Source organism: Oncorhynchus gorbuscha, linkage group LG17 (genome assembly GCF_021184085.1).
Source record: "Oncorhynchus gorbuscha isolate QuinsamMale2020 ecotype Even-year linkage group LG17, OgorEven_v1.0, whole genome shotgun sequence".
In the NCBI taxonomy this organism is placed as follows: domain Eukaryota; kingdom Metazoa; phylum Chordata; class Actinopteri; order Salmoniformes; family Salmonidae; genus Oncorhynchus; species Oncorhynchus gorbuscha.
This window is the reverse complement of record NC_060189.1, coordinates 24,612,497-24,632,910: the sequence shown is the minus strand read 5'-3', so window position 1 is coordinate 24,632,910 and position 20,414 is coordinate 24,612,497. Positions and strand designations below refer to the sequence as shown.

General features: G+C 42.0%; 2 protein-coding genes and 1 long non-coding RNA gene across 4 annotated transcripts; 2 read left to right on the top strand and 1 right to left on the bottom strand.

Moving 5' to 3' along the window:
• Nucleotides 1–3,249, top strand: LOC124001991 (proto-oncogene c-Fos-like). Of its 2 annotated transcripts, none has more exons than XM_046309190.1 (4): nt 1–461; nt 1,154–1,381; nt 1,695–1,802; nt 1,913–3,249. In XM_046309190.1, the coding sequence occupies exons 1-4, from the start codon at nt 321–323 to the stop codon at nt 2,576–2,578; spliced, it is 1,143 nt and encodes a 380-aa protein (XP_046165146.1). In that variant the 5' UTR covers nt 1–320; the 3' UTR covers nt 2,579–3,249. The 2 variants fall into 2 exon arrangements, with proteins under 2 accessions (XP_046165146.1, XP_046165145.1); XM_046309189.1 differs by having other exon boundaries at nt 1,910–3,247.
• Nucleotides 3,250–4,344: 1,095 nt separating this feature from the next.
• On the top strand, nt 4,345–12,231 carry LOC124001472 (jun dimerization protein 2-like). The gene is made up of 4 exons (XM_046308246.1): nt 4,345–4,534; nt 10,395–10,612; nt 10,954–11,058; nt 11,167–12,231. The coding sequence occupies exons 1-4, from the start codon at nt 4,447–4,449 to the stop codon at nt 11,350–11,352; spliced, it is 597 nt and encodes a 198-aa protein (XP_046164202.1). The 5' UTR covers nt 4,345–4,446; the 3' UTR covers nt 11,353–12,231.
• LOC124001473 lies at nt 9,731–20,413 on the bottom strand. The gene is made up of 4 exons (XR_006832786.1): nt 20,333–20,413; nt 11,200–11,337; nt 10,729–10,820; nt 9,731–10,594 (listed from the first exon to the last, which is right to left on the bottom strand). It is a non-coding gene; the product is annotated as an uncharacterized LOC124001473 (long non-coding RNA).
• Nucleotide 20,414: the final 1 nt, after the last annotated feature.

Below are 20,414 nucleotides of genomic sequence, written 5' to 3'. Positions count from 1 at the left end.
TTTGTTGAATAAATACATTTGAAAAAATGCAACATAATTACCTGGGGGTAAATGACAATAATGAGCAACTCGGCGATGATATTGAGTGTTTGGCAAATGTTTATTTAAAATATGCTAAATGTGTGTTTCATTGTCCAGTGGCTCCCCTCCATAGAGATGGTACAGCCTCCGTTCATTCATAAAAGTCTGTCAGAATATAAAAGGAGGGGCTTGCACACAAGTCTATCAGTTACCAGGTATAAACCTGGAATAGAAGCTGCTGAAAAAAATCTATTTGACGAGAAGGGTGAATATTCTGTTAGCTAAGGATTTTTTAGGACATGTTTCTCAACCCTGACTTCGACTCAAAGTCTCGCTGTAGCACCGAATCTCCTGTTGGGGACACCCTGACGTACTATCAGAAGACACAAGACGACTCTATCTCCAGCTCCTCAGCTTCGCCATCAGAGAGTAATGCACAGGTATGAATCAATCAAGTGGTGATGCCTGTGATGCAATGATGTATAATATTCAGACGCAACGATGTCAACGATGATTCATTTCAATATGGTTGACTTTCATCATTTATCAGTGTTAATCTCTATTAACATTAATGTATGTGAAATATTAATAGGAAATCATTGATATTTATGTATTTGTCGAAAATGCTGGGTGGGTAAATGATTCTACCATATTATTCCTATTAATATGATAAATACCCTCCTTCCTATTCCAGAAGTGTGAGATATTGAAAATGCAACACCCCACAGTGAGAGAGGATGAAAATTGTGTATATTATGATTTACACGTCCTCAGGCCAAATATGTAGCATGTCGATGCAGCAGTTCATTGAGAAAAATAAATCCATTCAGGAGCCTCCACAACATCTCTGCGTCAGTGTTGACGTCAGTAACAGTGATAAAGTCAAATATCGATCCAGGGGAGACTATTTTTAGATGGCTAGATATATTCTAAGAGAACCCATACATGGTACATGCCATGACAATACAGCATAGAGTCACAGACATGCCCAATCCGAATGTGGTAATTGCCTTATGTCTCTGTTATTAGAATAAAATGTGTTTAATGACACATTTTGCAGTAAAATAATTAAGCTAATTGTGATTTTTTTTAAAACCTCATCAGTGGTAAATGAACTTGTATCACTTTGCAGGAGCTCTGCCCAGACATGGATATACCAGCCACTCCATTTGTTCCAACAGTGACTGCAATTTCCACAACCCCGGATTTGCTATGGATGGTCCAGCCGACCATTATAACGTCTCTCTCCCCATCTCTGAGTAGCAAACAAACCAATGAAGCAAAGAGCTCTCTCCAGTCAAAAACCAAAGCGGGCGAGAGCAGGGGAAAAAACACTGGCAGAAAGGGGAAAACCGAGCAGGTTAGAGCACTTTTCTGATTGCAAATCAAACAAAAAACATTAACTCGTGTAAACATCTAAATCAATATTAACAGTGCAGCAGCAGCAATGCATGCTCTCCAAAAGCAGTGTATTTGACTGTGTGCTGAGCTCAGGCAGTCCATTTGTATTCAGGTCACAGCGAGTCTGCAACAATGGTCTATTTTTAGACGCATTGCAGAGAAAGATGCTTTTCCTACACTCCAGAAGGGGATTTGGCAATGGAATGTATGATATTAGGAGATGAAATGGACTGATTCTTCAAGGTGCAAGTGTTTTTCTCTGAACCCCACAGTTATCTCCAGAGGAAGAAGAGAAGAAGAGGGTGAGGAGAGAGAGAAATAAAATGGCTGCAGCCAAATGTCGCAACAGACGGAGGGAACTCACTGATTCACTGCAAACTGTAAGTTAACCCTTAGAAATCAGGTTAATCACAGTACATCATTTTAAACAGTAATCTATGGTTATGATTTAGATTTCCTGTGTTATTTTTTGGGGATATTTTCGAAGGAGACTGATCAGCTGGAGGAAGACAAAGCAACTCTGCAGACAGAGATAGCCAACCTCCTCAAAGAGAAAGAGAGGCTGGAATTTGTCCTCGCTACTCATAAACCTGTGTGCCAAATTACAGAAGAATTGGATTCCATCTTCCTGGAGCCCAGTAGGTCTCCAGACCTCCCCCCCAGCCCAGAGGGGGGTAAACTCCCTGAGGACAGTGCTCAGGAAGCCCCCTCGCTCCAGGACATGGACATCCTCAATGACACGTCCACAGCCATCTCTGGAAACTCCAACATCCTACTCTGTGCCAGTATTGAAGTGAACATCTGCGACCTTGAGCCCTCTTTGGACATGAAGGAGGGTCTCCTGGACAATCTGCTGCCCAGCATGGAGGAGGAAATCCCCACAGAGACTGCCCACTCTGTCCCAGATATTGACCTGAGTGGCTCTCTTGGGGTTACGGACTGGGAAACCCTGTACAAATCTGTGTCTAATGACCTAGAGCCCTTGAGCACTCCTGTTGTGACCTCCACCCCCACATGTAGCAGCTACCTGTCCGTTTTCACATTCTCCTGTCCTGATCTTGACTCCTTTGGAGTGGGGTTTGACGGTCGCAAAGGTGGAGGGGGCAAGGCTGAATCTGTTGATATCCTCAACTCTCCAACCCTGTTGGCCTTATAATGTAAGCATAGGGAGTTGATTGGTTTATCACTTTAGTTGGTTTTCCTGACTGTGATAGGCTATCAGAGACTTTCTGTGGTTTCAGCACTTCAGTTTTATTACTACACTCAATTAAATGTTTTTGACTAAGCAAGTATAAACTTCTTCCAGATACAATTGATATAGCTAAGAGCATGGCTATACACTTTACTGATAGGGATGAAGTATGTTCTGGTTTTAAACGCATGCAGAGGAATTCCAAATAATTGTCATATTTCATATATGTTTGATCTGGTACTAGATCTGTATTGTGGAATTGACTGTACGGTTTTGTGCTTCAGTGGGAATAGTATATCAATAGCTATGAATGTTGTGTTATAGTTCAAGTATACATTCATGTTCGGTAGGCACATACCTCAACGTCATCAACTGTGATTTGACCTCATTGTTACAATGTTTAGAGTTTTCAATGAAAAGATCCAGTGCTATATTTATCAAGATGTAAATTATGATAATTTATTTTTTTACCTTCAATTTTGACTTGTTTGTCAAGTTAAAAAAGTCAAATGAGCATCGATTGCTGATTGATACATTTTCAAATTAAATATTCATTCAAAGTGATGTTGGGTGCTTTATTGAATACTAAATATTAAATCACTCATACCAGCTAGTGTCACTCCATTGAGTTTAACAATTAATGTATATATTTTTTCAGATAAGACTAATTATATGGTCACCAGAAAATCTATTGAACAAAACTACAAATGCAACATGTAAAGTGTTGGTCCCCTGTTTCATGAGCTGAAATAAAATATCCCAGATATTTTCCATTCGCACAAAATGCTTTTTTTCTAAAATGTTGTGCACAAATTAGTTTACATCCCTGTTAGTAAGCATTTCTCATTTGCCAAGATATTCCATCCACCTGGCAGGTGTGGCATATCAAGAAGCTGATTAAACAGCAAGATCATGACACAGATGCACCTTGTGCTGGGCACAATAAAATGCCACTCATAAATTAGCAGTTTTGTCAAACAACACAATGCCACTGATGTCTCACGTTTTGAGGGAGCATGCAGGAATGTCCACAAGAGCTGTTGCCAGATAATTGAATGTTAATTTCTCTACCATAAGCTGCCTCCAACATCGTTTGAGAGAATTTGGCAGTACGTCCAACCAGCCTCACAACCGCAGACCACATGTAACCACGCTAGCCCAGGTCATCCACATCTGGCTTCTTCACCTGCTGGATTGTATGAGACCAATACGGAGGAGTACTTCTGTCTGTAATGAAAGCCCTTTTGTGGGGAAAAAACTCATTCTGATTGGTTGCCCTCCCAGGCCCACCCATGGCTGAGCCCCTGCCCAGTCATGTGAAATCCATAGATTAGGGCCTAAATTATTTATTTCAATTGACTGATTTCATTCTATGAACTGTAACTGAAATTGTTGCAAGTTGCGTTTATATTTTTTTCACTATGGAAACAACTCGCATTGAATTTGATTTGGATGTTCCTCTTGTTAGTAGGTCCTCTTGTTAATTATTGTAGAAAAGTAGATAAAAGTCTCTCTCTCCTCTCTGTGTGTCCTTTTTCTGTGTGTGGAATAGAAAGTGAGAGTGTGAGAGAATTAAACAAGAATGGTGTTTATTAAAGGCAATATGGTCAGGTATTAAGAGCGAATCCCAATTGAGGTGTGTGGGCTGACAACATGGTCTATCATGCTCTGCTCTGCACTGGGTCAGTTGGGTGGTTTGTTTTCTGGTTTCTAGGGGAGGAGCGGATAGGATTTCCCCACTTCTTCCCCCCACTTTAACGTCTAGTTGGCATAACTGATAATTTCCGCATTCCCAAATCCTCCCAGATAGAGCTAACTATTTAAACGGGCCGATGCAACGATTTCCACTTTTTAAAATCTACTGTCGACCTTCAGCTGACCAGAAGAAAGGACAACTGTTGCACTCGGAATCAAAGTCAGGTAATAGACAGCTTCGTAGTCGAGAAACATTGATTACACTGGGGCTCCACGCTGGATGAGTTGCCAGTGTGAGCAGAGCAGCCCATTAACTTTTCAGTGGATCATTGTGCACAATCCTTGCATTTGTGCAATCCCGTTCTTTCGTTCTCTTTGGTTTGGGCAGCACTGCACTGTAAAAATGTATGTATATTATACACGTTATTCGTGAGACATAACTTTTACACTCAATGCTTTTCTTTTGTTTAGGATGCACGCATGCAAGGTTGCAGTCCTACACGTTTATTCAACCCAATAAACAAGTCGTTCTCTACAACTTTATTGGTCCTGAACGAATATGACTTATTAAGAACATCCTTCATAACATGTAGGATAACATTGATCTAGCATTTGTCTTAGATGTATTTGCTCGAGTGTCTTCGTTTCATCACTGCAAAAGTCAGTTACGTAACATGCATGCCTTACTGAAGAATAACTTCCGCTTTAAAAATGAGTCATGGTGACTCAGAAGTGTATCATTATTAACCGAGGTTTGCTTTTCTTGTTTCTTTGTAACTACGGGCTTTCAAGAGTGTTACAATAACGTGATGGAATTTTGACAATGTATCAACGTAGTATTACAATGTTACTTACATTTGATTTCACACTGAAGGCCTGCCTATGTTACACTAAATATTTTTCTTACTTCGTTTTATCACGTAGCCTAGTCCAAAAAAATGGCTTCTAATAAACAGTTTAATTTAGCAACAATTTAGTGACTTTTAGGTTTCTGAATATATGTTTTTTTTTAATGTTTGCACATTAATTGAAAATTAAATTCAGAAATATCTAATTTACTTAAGTATTCACACCCCTGAGTCAATACATGCTAGACTCACCTTTGGCAGTATTTTGGTGGTAAGTCTCTAAGAGCTTTGCACACCTGGATTGTACAATATTTACATTACGTTTTGTATTCAGGACAAAAAGTTCATTTCTTTGCCATTTCTTTTTGCAGTTTTACTTTTTGTGACTTATTGCAAACAGGATGCATGTTTTGGAATATCTTTATTCTGTACAGGCTTCCTTCTTTTCACTTATTTAGGTTAGTATTGTGGAGTAACTACAATGTTGTTGATCCATCCTCAGGTTTCTCCTATCACAGCCATTAAACTCTGTAACTGTTTTAAAATCACCATTGGCCTCATGGTGAAATCCAAGGTTTCCTTCCTCTCCGGCAACTCAATTAGGAAGGACGCCTGTATCTTTGTAGTTACTCAGTGTATTGATACACCATCCAAAGTGTAATTAATAACTTTACCAGGCCCAAAGTTACACTACCGTTCAAAAGTTTGGGGTCACTTACAAATGTCCTTGTTTTTTAAAGAAAGCAACAAAAAAAGTCAATTAAAATAACATCAAATTGATCAGAAATACAGTGTAGACATTGTTAATGTTGTAAATTACTATCGTAGCTGGAAACGGCTGATTTTTTAAATGGAATATCTACATAGGCGTACATTATTAGCAACCATCACTCCTGTGTTCCAATGGCATGTTGTGTTAGCTAATCCAAGTTTATCATTTTAAAAGGCTAATTGATCATTAGAAAACCCCTTTGCAAGTATGTTAACACAGATGAAAACTTTGGTCCTGATTAAAGAATCAATAAAACTGGCCTTCTTTAGACTAGTTAAGTATCTGGAGCATCATCATTTGTGGGTTCGATTACAGGCTCAAAATGGCCAGAAACAAATAACTTTCTTCTGAAACTCGTCAATCTATTCATGTTCTGAGAAATGAAGGCTATTCCATGTGAGAAATTGCCCAGAAACTGAAGATCTCGTACAACGCTGTATACTACTCCCTTCACAGAACAGCGCAAACTGGCTCTAACCAGAATATAAAGAGGAGTGGGAGGCCCCGGTGCACAACTGAGCAAGAGGACAAGTACATTGGAGTGTCTAGTTTGAGAAATAGATGCCTCACAAGTCCTCAACTGGCAGCTTCATTAAATAGTACCCGCAAAACACCAGTCTCAACATCAACAGTGAAGAGGCGACTCCGGGATGCTGGCCTTCTAGGCAGAGTTGCAAAGAAAAAGCCATATCTCAGACTGGCCAATAAAAAAGAAAAGATTAAGATGGGCAAAAGAACAGACACTGGACAGAGGAAGATTGGAAAAAAGTGTTATAGACAGACGCAACTAAGTTGGGTGAGGTGTGCGGATCACAAAAAAGAACATTTGTGAGACGCAGAAAAAACAGCACAGCCACCAGATCTCAACCCTATTGAGATGTTGTGGGAGCAGCTTGACCGTATGGTACGTGAGAAGTGCCCATCAAGCCAATCCAACTTGTGGGAGAGGCTTCAAGAAGCATGGGGTGAAATCTCTTCAGATTACCTCAACAAATTGACAACTAGAATGTCAAAGGTCTGTACGGCTGTAATTGCTGCAAATGGAGGATTCTTTGACGAAAGCAAAGTTTGAAGGACACAATTATTATTTCAATTAAAAATCATTATTTATAACCTTGTCAATGTCTTGACTCTATTTCCTACTAATTTTGCAACTAATTTCATGTATGTTTTCATGTAAATCAAGGAAATGTCTAAGTGACCCCAAACTTTTGAATTGTAGTGTATATTCAATGCCTGCTTTTTTCCCCATTCCCCAATAGGTTCCCTTCTTTGCGAACATTGGAAAACATACCTAGTCTTAGTGGTCGAATTTGTGCTTGAAATTCACTGCTCAACTGAGGGACCTTACAGATAATTGTATGTGTGGGATACAGAGATGAGATAGTCATTTAGAAATCATGTTAAACACTATTATTGCAAATTATTTAGGCTTGCCATAACAAAATGGTTGAATGCTTATTGACTGAGGACATTTCTGCTTTAAATTTTTTATTAATTTGTAAACATTTCTGAAAACATAATTACACTTTGACATTATGAGGTATTGTGCATAGATCAGTGACACAAAATCTCAATTTAATATATATTAAATTCAGCCTTCAACACAACAAAATGTAGAAAAAGTCAAGGGGTGTGAGTACTTTCGGAAGGCACTGTATACTGTGCTCTGAAGATATTTGCATATTGTTCATTTGACATTTTTTACACAAAGCACATTCTTATATATTTGTTTTTTCAGATTCAGAGAGTTTAATAGTCACATGTACAGGGGTTGCAGATATGATTGCAGGGTACAGTGAAAATCTAAGTCTCCAAGCTTACAAACATGCAGGGCTAAGTGAAATAAAATCTTCAAGCAACACACTCACCTTAAATGTGAGTGGATTATTTATCTTTATGGGGAGGTTACCCTACTAAAGCCACCACAAAGGTCTTTGTCATCATGTAGCTTCAAAACTAAAGTCATAACAACACTGTTGTCTTATGATACCAGAGGAGTTCCACATGCTACTTTCATAATTTTGTGCCTAGTACTTTTGTTTTGAGGAACTTTCGAACTGTAACTCATTTTACGCAGAGACAAAATTATGGATATTTGCTTGTGTTTATAGATTTTAAAAAGGGTTTCAGTCCAGTACAATCCAAATGTGCACTACACAGCAAACATGAAATCACGTTTTGCACATAAGGTAAAGCAGCGGTTTTGCTGAGACATACCAATATTTATTATGTTATGTAAACTGAGAGGACCAGATTTTCATCTATAAAGCCAAATTGGGTTGTATCTGTGCAGTAGTAATGATTTAGGAGTGACTTTGTTGAACATAATTAGCTGCAGAAAGAGGCCAAATGGCAGCTGTTGGTAGATTTAATGCTGCACATTGGGGCAGTTAGGAGGTGGTTGAGGAAGGGGTCAGGTACAGTGGATAGGGGTGGAGTATAGTGGAGTGAAACAGGCTACACATTTGCATGGAAACATGCAAAAACCTCAAATCACTTGTCTTGGTACCGTGCCCAGAATAAGATTATTGGCCTACTTTGCTTGGGTCCCATTTGTTGGAACTCAACATTGTACAACTAGAGAGGATAGGTCCTGACTGTATAGACATTGAAGGAAACCTTCAGTATTTACATTTTCTGGGGGTAAGGTCAGAGATCAGTGTAGGTGATCCTGTATCAATATATCCTGGTGTGTAGTTGGTATCTGTATTACACTTTTGCTAGCTTTCAAACAAAGGGAACATTGTTTCTGTTCTGTTTATTTTTCCTCATCATTCACTCTGCCTATCCTGCTGGGCCCATAAGTCATTTATTTTTTGAGATTTTGGAGAATACTGTGTATTCAGCGCAAATGGGCAAACTATTATGATTCTTTATTAATATTGTATCCCAGTGGTAACCTGGTGGGGTTGTGAGTGAGTATTTATTTTCACACGTGCCTCTGAATCCAATTCCATCTATAATGTGGTGGGAAATGTGAATGAGTGTGGGCAAATGAAATTAGACAGCCGCCTTGTCTGTAGCGTTCTTTGGCTCGGATATTCTTGGGAGAGTTGATGTAGCAAGCTGTTGTCCCTGGCTACCTCTCTCCAGGCACCTTCTCTTTGATTTTAGCGCTCGCTGATTTTCATGCCAACCTCTGCATTGAATATTTAGCTGATGTAAGCTTATAAATGAGTGAGGCAAAAATGAGTAGAATCAAGAAAGGAGTTCTCAAACAGTTATATATGTAGAAATGTACAATGCTTCTGTTTAAACAGACTTTTGAGACTCTGTTAGGTGAGCTACAGTGTAATATAACGTATCTGTCATCCTGCCAAATGAATTACTTGCTACTCACCTGGGAATAAAGGCAGATGTCTTTGCATAACGTATATTACTACAGTTATAAACAAAACAGATTTACAGGGAAGACTCAATGTAGTGTTGATGTAGATATTGTATAGTGTCCATTTAGTCAGACCAAATAGAAGAAGGGTTTGGCGAAGAACCTTTATCAGGGGACCAGGGTTGGCTACATTGTCCTGAGCACCCATTGCCACATTCCACTTCCCTGATATGGAGAAAATAACTCATATGGAGGAAACATGGGCAACGGGTGTTTCTTGGCAAGGGCTGGCTGCAGTCTCCTTGGGATAAAGGGGAATGTGTCTGAGTCTACTTTTGTGCTGGGCTATGTGCTTCCCTCTTGGCCTCCTCGGGAATGAAAAAGAAAAACATAGATCCTTGCCAAGACCTATGTAAATGGGAGTATACATACATTCCAGAAAAAAGAGATGAAATAATAAAATGTCCTAATGGGAGACAGCCTCGGCCTCTGGCTCTGTAACAGGCCAACAATTCATTAGAGAGGGCTGCCAGGGAGACCAGGTGCACCCTGGGAAATGCCTCCTTCAAGCCCTTTAGCAGACTTAAATGGATTTAGAGCAATTAATGATCTGTCTTCTATACCAAAACCACAAGCAGGTTTGAGATGTGAATGCTTGGGGTAAAATGTATTCAGATCTTTAACTCTGGTATAGCTATTGCCTGAAGCCAACGGAAGTTTATTCTCCACGATGAATCTGCATTTGCCTCCCTCTTTGACGATTCCTAGAATGTGAACACATTCTGACCATTATGATTGGTCCCAGAAACCAATGGATTGGGCCAGAGCTGGTCTTCATGATGACGTTATCAACTTTGATACTCTGGTTAGATTTGTTAGAGACGATCCAATCGCTGATCATTTTATTTTGTACAACGCCCCTCATTTTCAAGTCACACAAACAACTTGTAGGATGGCAGTTTCAGACTGAATGTATGTAGCGATCAGTAGAGCAGCGGAATTAAATTCAGGTTGAGTCGTCAGGCAAGTATCCCTGTGAAATATTCAGAGGTGGTGAATCGTACATCTCAAACCATGTGTTGTTTATTTTCTTCTCAATGTATTTTCCTATACATTTGTCCCTTTCCCTATAAGCTGTGGTCACAGCCGGGTCTAACATGATGCCGGGACCAATCCCAGATCCCCTGGTGACAGCGGGCTCCCTGCCCAGCCTGGGTCCCCTGGCAGGGATCCCCTCCACCACGCTGACTGACCAGCTCAAATTCGCCGACCTCCGGGAACTGGGGTCCATGCTCTCTCCTCTGCACTTCCTGGGCAAGCTAGGGAAGAGGCCCCTAAACATCAAAACAGAAGTGAGAATGAAAGTTGTTTTAGTTCTTGAAAATGTTGTGAGAAGTTCAAATTCAGACATCTTTCAGGTAATTTTACTGTTTACGGCTCACTCTTTTGATGTTTTGACTTTTCTTACCATCACAGAAATTTGTAGAAAACATAGGCAATGTTATTTCCCAGAGTACAGAGGGACTTCAGTATCTACTTAATGTTGACCAAGGGCATCACCTAGTGGACAGAATTATCATTAAAACAAACAATCTACTTTTCGATGGTTTCCCACACTTGAAACATAATTGCTGGGTCCATTTTCCACCTTAAGTTCTATTTTAAAGCATGTTTGCATTTCCCCTCATTGTAGAGAGATGAGGAAGAGGACAGGAGGAAACGAAGGAGAGAGAAAAACAAAGTTGCAGCAGCACGCTGTAGAAACAAAAAGAAGGAGAGGACAGACTATCTACAAAGGGTGAGAGGGAGGTTTTTCTTTAATGAAATGTATAGATCTCCATTCTTCTAAGAATAGGTAATGATCTTATCCTTCCTTCCTTCCTTCCTCATGCACACTATGTCTCAGGAATCAGAGAGACTAGAGGTGATGAACTCTGACCTCAAAGCCCAGATCGAGGAGCTGAAGCATGAGCGGCAGCAGCTGATCATCATGTTGAATCACCACCGCCCAACGTGCATCGTAAGAACAGACAGCGTCAAGACCCCTGAAAGCGAAGTCAACCCCTTGCTGGAGCACCTGGAGGGGAAGTGATGTCACAGGACTCAGAGCAGCAGTGTCACAGTTACAGTTTACAGTGAAGCTCCACTCCGGTCAGCTAGCAGCACTTCAATACCTCTGGGTTCTTGGCTTAGAGGAGAACCAGCTAAGCACTCCTGCCTGGAGCCAGAGAGCCTTTAAACACAAAGGTGACCCAATGTGATTGGACTTTGTGCTGGCAGTTATTGCATTGTTTAGATTTTTTGTTTTGTTATTGTTGTTAAGGGCCCCATAGTCCCAGCCACTATCACTATAAACAAATGGAATTGAATAAATGGCTAAATGCAGCTTGGTGAGCAATACTCCACCGTTCCAAGGCAACATGGCAGATCTCTCAGGCCCCTAGGCACAGTCAGAGCTGTATTTTTTGTTTATACATATGTGTACTGGTTATGTACACGGATGTTTTTTTTTATATGATTTTTTTTTGTATTATGCCTTCGATGGCAGACCGGTTGAACCGCTTTCTTTTTTTTTGGCGCAGGCGTCATATATGCACATAACCTACAGTATATATTGACTGTTTACATTGTAGTTGGTCTGTTATTGTTACTTTCAAATATGGTTCTGATTTGTATATGCGCTGTACATTATATGTATCATTTGACATACTGAACAAAAATATAAACGCAACATGCAACATTTTCAAATATTAATACAGCTCAGATGAGGAAATCAGTCAATTGAAATACATGATTTAGGTCCTAATCTATGGATTTCACATGAGTGGGAATACAGATGGTCACGGATACCTTAAAAAAAAAATTGGGCCTCAGGATCTCGTCACACTATTTCTGTGAATTCAAATTGCCATTGATAAAGTCGTGTTCGTTGGCCATAGCTTATGCCTGCCTGCCCATACCTTTACCCCACCGCCACCATAGGGCACTCTGTTCACAACGTTGACATCAGCAAACCGCTCGCCCACACAATGCCATACACGTGGTCTGTGGTTGTGAGGCCGGTTGGACGTACTGCCAAATTCTACTACGTTGGAGGCGGCTTATGGTAGAGAAATTAACATTCAATTCTCTGGCAGCAACTTTGGTGGACTTTGGTGGACATTCCTGCAGTCAGCATGCCAATTGCATGCTCCTTCAAAACTTGAGACATTGGTGACATTGTGTTGTGTGACAAAACAGCACATTTTAGTGTGGACTTTTATTGTCCCAAGGGGCACCTGTGTAATGTTGTTTAATCAGGGTTGTAAACAAATTTGTGCACAACATTTTTGAGAAATTATATTTTTGTGCTTATGGAACATTTCTGGAATATTTGATTTCAGCTCATGAAACATAAGACCAACATGTTACATGTTGAGTTTATATTTTTGTTCAGTGGTATAAGCTATCACAACGTGATACATTTTGTATTTATATTACAAATAAATACAGTTTCTTTTCTCCTTGGCTTTTGTTGTGATTTAGAACTGTGAACAGCATTTCAAATTGTAATGTCCTTATTCATCATACTATTTGATCTGTGATATTAATAATGGCATAACAAAAATCCTAGTTGGAAGCGATATCATACCCTGACATGACAACATTACTATAAGCTCATTTAAATACATCTGAGGATTTGTCTATGAGGTCATTTAAATCAGCTGCTTGATTTGATCACTTGACTCTTTTTCATGCATTTATTAACAGGGTCCATTTTGTGTAGCTCATCTGGTGGCAGATAGTCATACAGGTGCACGTGTCTTGGCATTCAATGGTCCACCTGACCTGAATGTGTGGTGCGCCACAGCATTACTACCTCTTGAACTATTCCAATCCAAAACTTGCATTTCACATACCAACATATTGGACTAGTTATTCAAGGTACTCCTATATTTCTATCCTATTTTAGATCTAATCTAGATTAAACATGATGTCACATATTTAATATGACATGCACCATCTCAGACAGTAGAAGTTATAAACCCTTCCTTACCATGTAGATAACATTTAAAGGCTGGTCTTGATAATGCCCACAGAAAACAGTGATGATGATTTTATTATTACTGGGTATGTACAGTTGAAGTTGGAAGTTTACTTACACCTCAGCCAAACACAGTTAAACTCAGTTTCTCACAATTCCTGACATTTAATCCTGGTAAATTACCTGTTTTAGGTCAGTTAGGATCACCACTTTATTGTCAGAATAATAGTAGAGAGAATGAGTTATTTCAGCTTCTATTTCATTCATCACATTCCCAGTGGGTCAGAAGTTTACATACACAATTAGTATTTGGTAGCATTAACTTGGGTCAAACATTTTGGGTAGCCTTCCACAAGCTTCCCACAATAAGTTGGGTGAATTTTGGCCCATTCCTCCTGACAGAGCTGGTGTAACGGAGTCAGGGTTGTATGCCTCCTTGTTCACACTCTTTTTCAGTTCTGCCCACAAATGTTCTATAGGATTGAGGTCAGGGCTTTGTGATGGCCTCTCCAATACCTTGACTTTGTTGTCCTTAAGTCATTTTGCCACAACTTTGGAAGTATGCTTGGGGTCATTGTTCATTTAGAAGACCCATTTGCGACCAAGCTTTAACTTCCTAACTGATGTCTTGAGATGTTGCTTCAATATATTCACATAATTTTCCATCCTCATGATGCAATCTATTTTGGGAAGTGCACCAGCCCCTCCTGCAGCAAAGCACCCCACAACATGATGCTGACATCCTCGTGCTTCACGGTTGGGATGGTGTTCTTCGGCTTGCAAGCCTCACCCCTTTTCCTCCAAACATAACGATGGACATTATGGCCAAACAGTTCTATTTTTGTTTCATCAGACCGAAGGACATTTCTTCAAAAAGTATGATCTTTGGCCCCATGTGCAGTTGCAAACCGTAGTCTGGCTTTTTTATGGTGGTTTTGGAGCAGTGGCTTCTTCCTTGCTCAGCGGCCTTTCAGGTTATGTCGATATAGGACTAATTTTACTGTGGATATAGATACTTTTGCATCTGTTTCCTCCAGCATCTTCACAAGGTCCTTTGCTGTTCTGGGATTTATTTGCACTTTTTGCACCACAGTACGTTCATCTCTAGGAGACAGAACGAGTCTCCTTCCTGAGCGGTATGATGGCTGCGTGGTCCCATGGTGTTTATACTTGCGTACTATTGTTTGTACCGATGAACGTGGTACCTTCAGGCTCCCAAGGATGAACCAGAATTGTGGAGGTCTACACATTTTTTTCTGAGGTCTTGGCTGATTTCATTTGATTTTTCCATGATGTCAAGCAAAGAGGCACTGAGTTTGAAGGTAGGCCTTAAAATACATTCACAGGTACACCTCCAATTGACTCAAATGATGTCAATTAGCCCATCAGAAGCTTCTAAAGCCATTACATCATTTTCTGGAATTTTCCAAGCTGTTTAAATGCACAGTAAACTTAGTGTATGTAAACTTCTGAACCACTGGAATTGTGACACAGTGAATTATAAGTGAAAAATCTGTCTGTAAACAATTGTTGGAAAAATTACTTGTGGTCATGGACAAAGTAGATGTCCAAACCGACTTGCCAAAACTATAGTTTTTTAATAACAAGACATTTGTGGAGTGGTTGAACAACGAGTTTTAGTGACTCCGACATAAGTGTATGTAAACCTCTGACTTCAACTGTATATGTCTATTTTAAAAGAAAATACTACAATTTACAAAAAAGTTCAGATTAGGCCAGCACATGCAGCACTCATAATTCCGATCAACAGAATTAATTTACAAAGGGATTAACAGTCCCAAAGAAAAAAGGAATGTCATTGCCCACTAACCAACAGTGCGAAATGGCATCACACCATTTAATTAATACACAAACATTGTGCCAGAGTCGTGAATTATACCGTGTCTTTCTTTAATTTCGTGCATTTTTTAACGGGCCTAATTGTAAAAACGTGATAACGTTAAAAAATGTTTTATTACCTTTTAATTTGGCATGAACACAACCAGTGATTATGTTTTCATCTTATTGTCAAACAAATCAATTAAAAAAGTAAGCTACCTGTGCATGTTTGTCCACTCTAAAATAATTCCAGCATCCAAATATTGCACTGTGCACTCGCGCCATTTGATGAATGCAAAGAGACATTTACAAAACACCAAGTTGCCTGAATTAATTGATGCGTCTTGCTGACAAAATTATTATTTTGTAGAAAGAAAATGTGGTACACTTGAAAAGGGGCTGAAATACGAGACTGTCCCGGGATGACAAATGTAGCCATATGCAAAAAATTGTTTGGTGATTTGAAAAGTCATAGTCAATCGGTCAATACTATAATACAACTATTAGCAAAGGTGTTCATCTTTAATTTACAATCTGTAGAAACTATGAGAATAGAAAGGTTAAGAAATGTTATAAAACATCACAGCACAATAGAAAAATATATGGCAGCTAGAAACTGAATGGTCTTCAGAGATAGATGGGAGGGGTTGACAGTAGCTGAAGGCTTGGACTTCAAACAAACACAAGATAACTCATGTCAAATATATGGCAGCTAGAAACTGAATGGTCTTCAGAGATAGATGGGAGGGGTTGACAGTAGCTGAAGGCTTGGACTTAAAACAAACGCAAGATAACTCATGTCAAATATACCGTCCATGAAATGTATGCATTGTATATAAATAAACTGTAAGTAGAAGCCAAAGTATTGTTGTCCATGAGTTTACTCCAATTTGGGGAGGGGTGGTAGGGTTAGAGGAGAATAAAAACAGAAATGACATTTACATAAGTATTCAGACCCTTTACTCAGTACTTTGTTGAAATACCTTTGGCAGAGATTACAGCCTTGAGTCTTCCTGGGTATGACCCTACAAGGTTGACACACCTGTATTTGTGGAGTTTCTCCCATTCTTCTCTGCAGATCCTCTCAAGCGCTGTCAGGTTGGATGGGGAGCATCACTACACAACTATTTTCAGGTCTCTCCAGACATGTTCGTTCGTGTTCAATTCCGGACTCTGGCTGGCCCACTCAAAGACATTCAAAGACTTGTCCCGAAGCCACTCCTGCGTTGTCTTGACTGTGTGCTTAGGGTTGTTGTCCTGTAGGAAGGTGAACCTTCGCCCCAGTCTGAGGTCCTGAGCAGGTTATCATCAAGACTCTCTCTGTACTTTGCTCTGTTCACCTTTTCCTCAATCCTGACTAGTCTCCCAGTCTCTGCTGCTGACAAACATCCCCACAGCATGATGCTGCACCATAGGGATGGTGCCAGGTTTCCTCCAGATGTGATGCTTGGCACTCAGGCCAAAGAGTTCAATCTTTGTTTCATCAGACTAGAGAATCTTGTTTCTCATGGTCAGAGTCTTTAAGTGCCTTTTTGGCAAACTCCAAGTGGGCTGTCATGTGCCTTTTACTGAGGAGTGGCTTCCGCCTGGCCACTCTACCATAAAGGCCTGATTGGTGTCCTTCTGGAATGTTCTCCCATCTCTACAGAGGAACTCTGGAGCTTCGTCAGAGTGACAATCGAGTTCTTGATCACCTCCCTGACCAAGGCCCCTCTCCCTCTAATGCTCAGTTTGGCAAGGAGGCCAGCAAGAGCCTTGGTGGTTCTAAACTTCTTTCATTACATTTAAGAATGAAGGAGGCCACTGTGTTCTTAGGCACCTTCAATGCTGCAGAAATGTTTTGGTACCCTTCCCCAGATCTGTTTCTCGACACAATCCTGTCGCGGAGCTCTATGGACAATTCCTTCGACCTCATGGCTTGGTTTTTGGTCTGATGTGCACTGTCAACTGTGGGACCTTATATAGACGGGTGTGTCCCTTTCCAAATAATATCCTACAATTGAATTTACCACAGGTAGACTCCAATTAAGTTTTAGAAACATCTCAAGGATGGTCAATGGAAACAGAATGCACCTGAGCTCAATTCCGAGTCTCATAGCAAAGGGTCTGAATACTTATGTAAATAAGGTATTTCTGTTTTTAACAAATTTGCAAACATTGCTAAAAACCTGTTTTCACTTTGTCATTATGAGGTATTGTGTGAGGAGGAAAAAACAATTAATTCCAGTTCAGAATAACACTGTAATGTGGAAAAAGTAAAGTGGTCTGAATACTTTCCGAATGCACTGCATATTTACAAAAACAATATATGGAGGATTGGAAATTATGCAGACAATTACACTGATAGAAACCACAATATACCCCCCCCCCCAAATTACAGCATGCTGTATAAAGGCACCGGGAGGAAGACCAAACAAACACATTTTTTTATTTGATTTATTTCACCTTTATTTAACCTGGTAGGCTAGTTGAGAACAAGTTCTCATTTACAACTGCGACCTGGCCAAGATAAAGCAAAGCAGTGTGACACAAACAACAACACAGATTTACATGGAATAAACAAGCGTACAGTCAATAACACAATGGAAAAAAAGAAAGTCTATATACTGTGCGCGGCCTCAGAAACCCCAAGATTTGGGGGGAGGGGGCACATGGGGTGGTCGACTGAGCAGCAGGTAGTGCCAGGGCCAGTTTGGGAGTCGGTGGAGGAATTCAATGAAAGATACCAGAGAGAGGACGTAGCGAGGAGTATGCTGCAGCGCATGCGTGCTGAAGAGCGTGACACCAGTTCGGTGCCATTGGCGCCGGCTTCACGCACCAGTGCGCCTTCTCAGCCTGGTACGTCCTGTGCCAGTTCCTCGCACTCGCCCTGAAGAGCGAGTCATTAGTCCAGTGCCATCTGTGCCAGCTCCCCGCACACACCCTGAAGAGCCAGAGACCGTCAGGGAGGCAATGGAGAAGTTGGGAGAGCGAGAGAGGAGAGAGATGTTCGTCAGGTGTGTTCTGCACAACATTCGACCTGAAGAGCATGTCAGCAGTCTGTTGAAAAATGTGCCGGCTCCTCCTATCTGGCCTCCAGTGCGCCTCCCCAGCCCAGTACGTCCTGTGCCGGCTCCACGCACTCGCCCTGAAGTGCGTGCCATCAGTCCGGCGCAACCTGTGCTGGCTCCACGCACCAGGCCTCCAGTGCGCCTCCCCAGCCCAGTATATCCTGTGCCAGCTCCCCGGACTCACCCTGAAGAGCGTGTCACCAATCCGGTGCCACCTGTGCCGGCTCCACGAACCTGACCTGAGGAGTGTGTCATCAGTCCAGTGCAACCTGCTCCGATGCCCAGTCCAGGCACGGTGTTCAGTCCCCCTCCATGGCCGGAGCCTTCCTCTGCGTCGGTTCCCAGTCCAGGCACGGCGTCCAGTCCTGCTCCATGGCCGGATCCTTCCTCTGCGCCGGTGCCTAGTCCAGGCATGGCATCCAGTCCTGCTCCATGGCAGGAGCCTTCCTCTGCGCCGGTGCCCAGTCCAGGCATGGCATCCAGTCCCGCTCCATGGCAAGAGCCTTCCTCTGCGCGGGTGCCCGGTCCAGGCACAGGAGCCTTCCTCTGTGCTGGTGCCCAGTCCAGGCACGACGTCCAGTCCCGCTCCATGGCAGGAGCCTTCCTCTGCGCTGGTGCCCAGTCCAGGCACGGCGTCCAGTCCCGCTCCATGGCAGGAGTCTTCCTCTGCGCCGGTACCCAGTCCAGGCACGGCGTCCAGTCCCCCTCCATGGCAGGAGCCTTCCTCTGTGCTGGTGCCCAGTCCAGGCACGGCGTCCAGTCCCGCTCCATGGCAGGAGCCTTCCTCTGCGCTGGTGCCCAGTCCAGGCACGGCGTCCAGTCCCGCTCCATGGCAGGAGTCTTCCTCTGCGCCGGTACCCAGTCCAGGCACGGCGTCCAATCCCACTCCATGGCAGGAGCCTTCCTCTGCGCCGGTGCTCCCATCCAGGCACGGCGTCCAGTTCCGCTCCACGGCAGGAGTCTTCCTCTGCGCCGGTGCTCCCATCCAGGCATGGCGTCCAGTTCCGCACCAAGGCCGGAGCCTTCCTCTGCGCCGGTGCCCAGTCCAGGCACGGCATCCAGTACTGCTCCATGGCTGGAGCCTTCCTCTGCGCCGATGCCCGGTCAAAGCACGGCGTTCAGCCCGGCGCCATGGCCGGATCCGGGGTCTGGGCTGGGGCTATGACCCGCACCGTAGCCGCCAGCGACACTAGTCACCCCCCCTAACCCCCCATTTTGGTTTCTGTCTTTGTGGCCGGAGTCCGCATCTTTGGGGAGGGGGGGGGGGTATTGTCACTCCCTGACCATAGAGAGCCCTTGGTTCTCTATGGTGTTGTAGGTCAGGGCGTGACTAGGGGGTGTTCTAGTCGATGCATTTCTATGTTGGTGCTCTTAGTATGGTTCCCAATTAGAGGCAGCTGATATTTGTTGTCTCTTGTTGGGGATCATACTTGTGGTGTCCCTGTTCCCACCTGCATTTGTGGGATATTGTTTTGTTTAAGTTTCACTAATAAAATATGTGCAACTCGAATCACACTGGCCTTGGTCCGTCTATGAAAGCAATCGTGACAGAAGAAGGCTTTGTTGCGAAATAGGAAGCCGATTCTAGATTTAATATTGGATTGGAGATGTTTAATATGAGTCTGGAAGGGTACTACACAAAACACAGGGTAGAAACCCAAACAAGAGAGCGGAGGAGTACCTCGAATTAATATACACAATCGCACAATGATTATCAGATTATCACACGGGACGAGACCGTAATCATCTGCACAATATACGTGGCACGAAAGCCAAAACAACATAGCACAGGTACTCACACGTCCAACGGACATTGGAACAATAATCGACAGAACAATAATAAACAAAGAGCACATTTATACAATTACTAATCAGTGGGAATAGGGACCAGGTGTGCTTAATGACAGTTCTGGAGGGTTTAAACACAGAGGTGACACAGAGGTGGGGGTGTTCGTTTAAATATATTTACCAATGTAGCAGTACAAATTGCATTTTAAACAAATAGGAGAATGGTTAAATTAGCATTATTTAGAGACCTCCCCCCAAACTGTGTGTCAACTGTTGCAATATGTATGCACAATGTTTGCGTATCCATTGTATTCATTGTCACATTTAACAAGAAACATGCTTGTAAGAAGGGTCATTAACATAGTACTTACTTTGCTTAGGCTACTGCAATCATATTGTTCCGTCATTCACGTCGCATGCCAAAGTCTTCCTTATCATTGTTTCAATTTACAT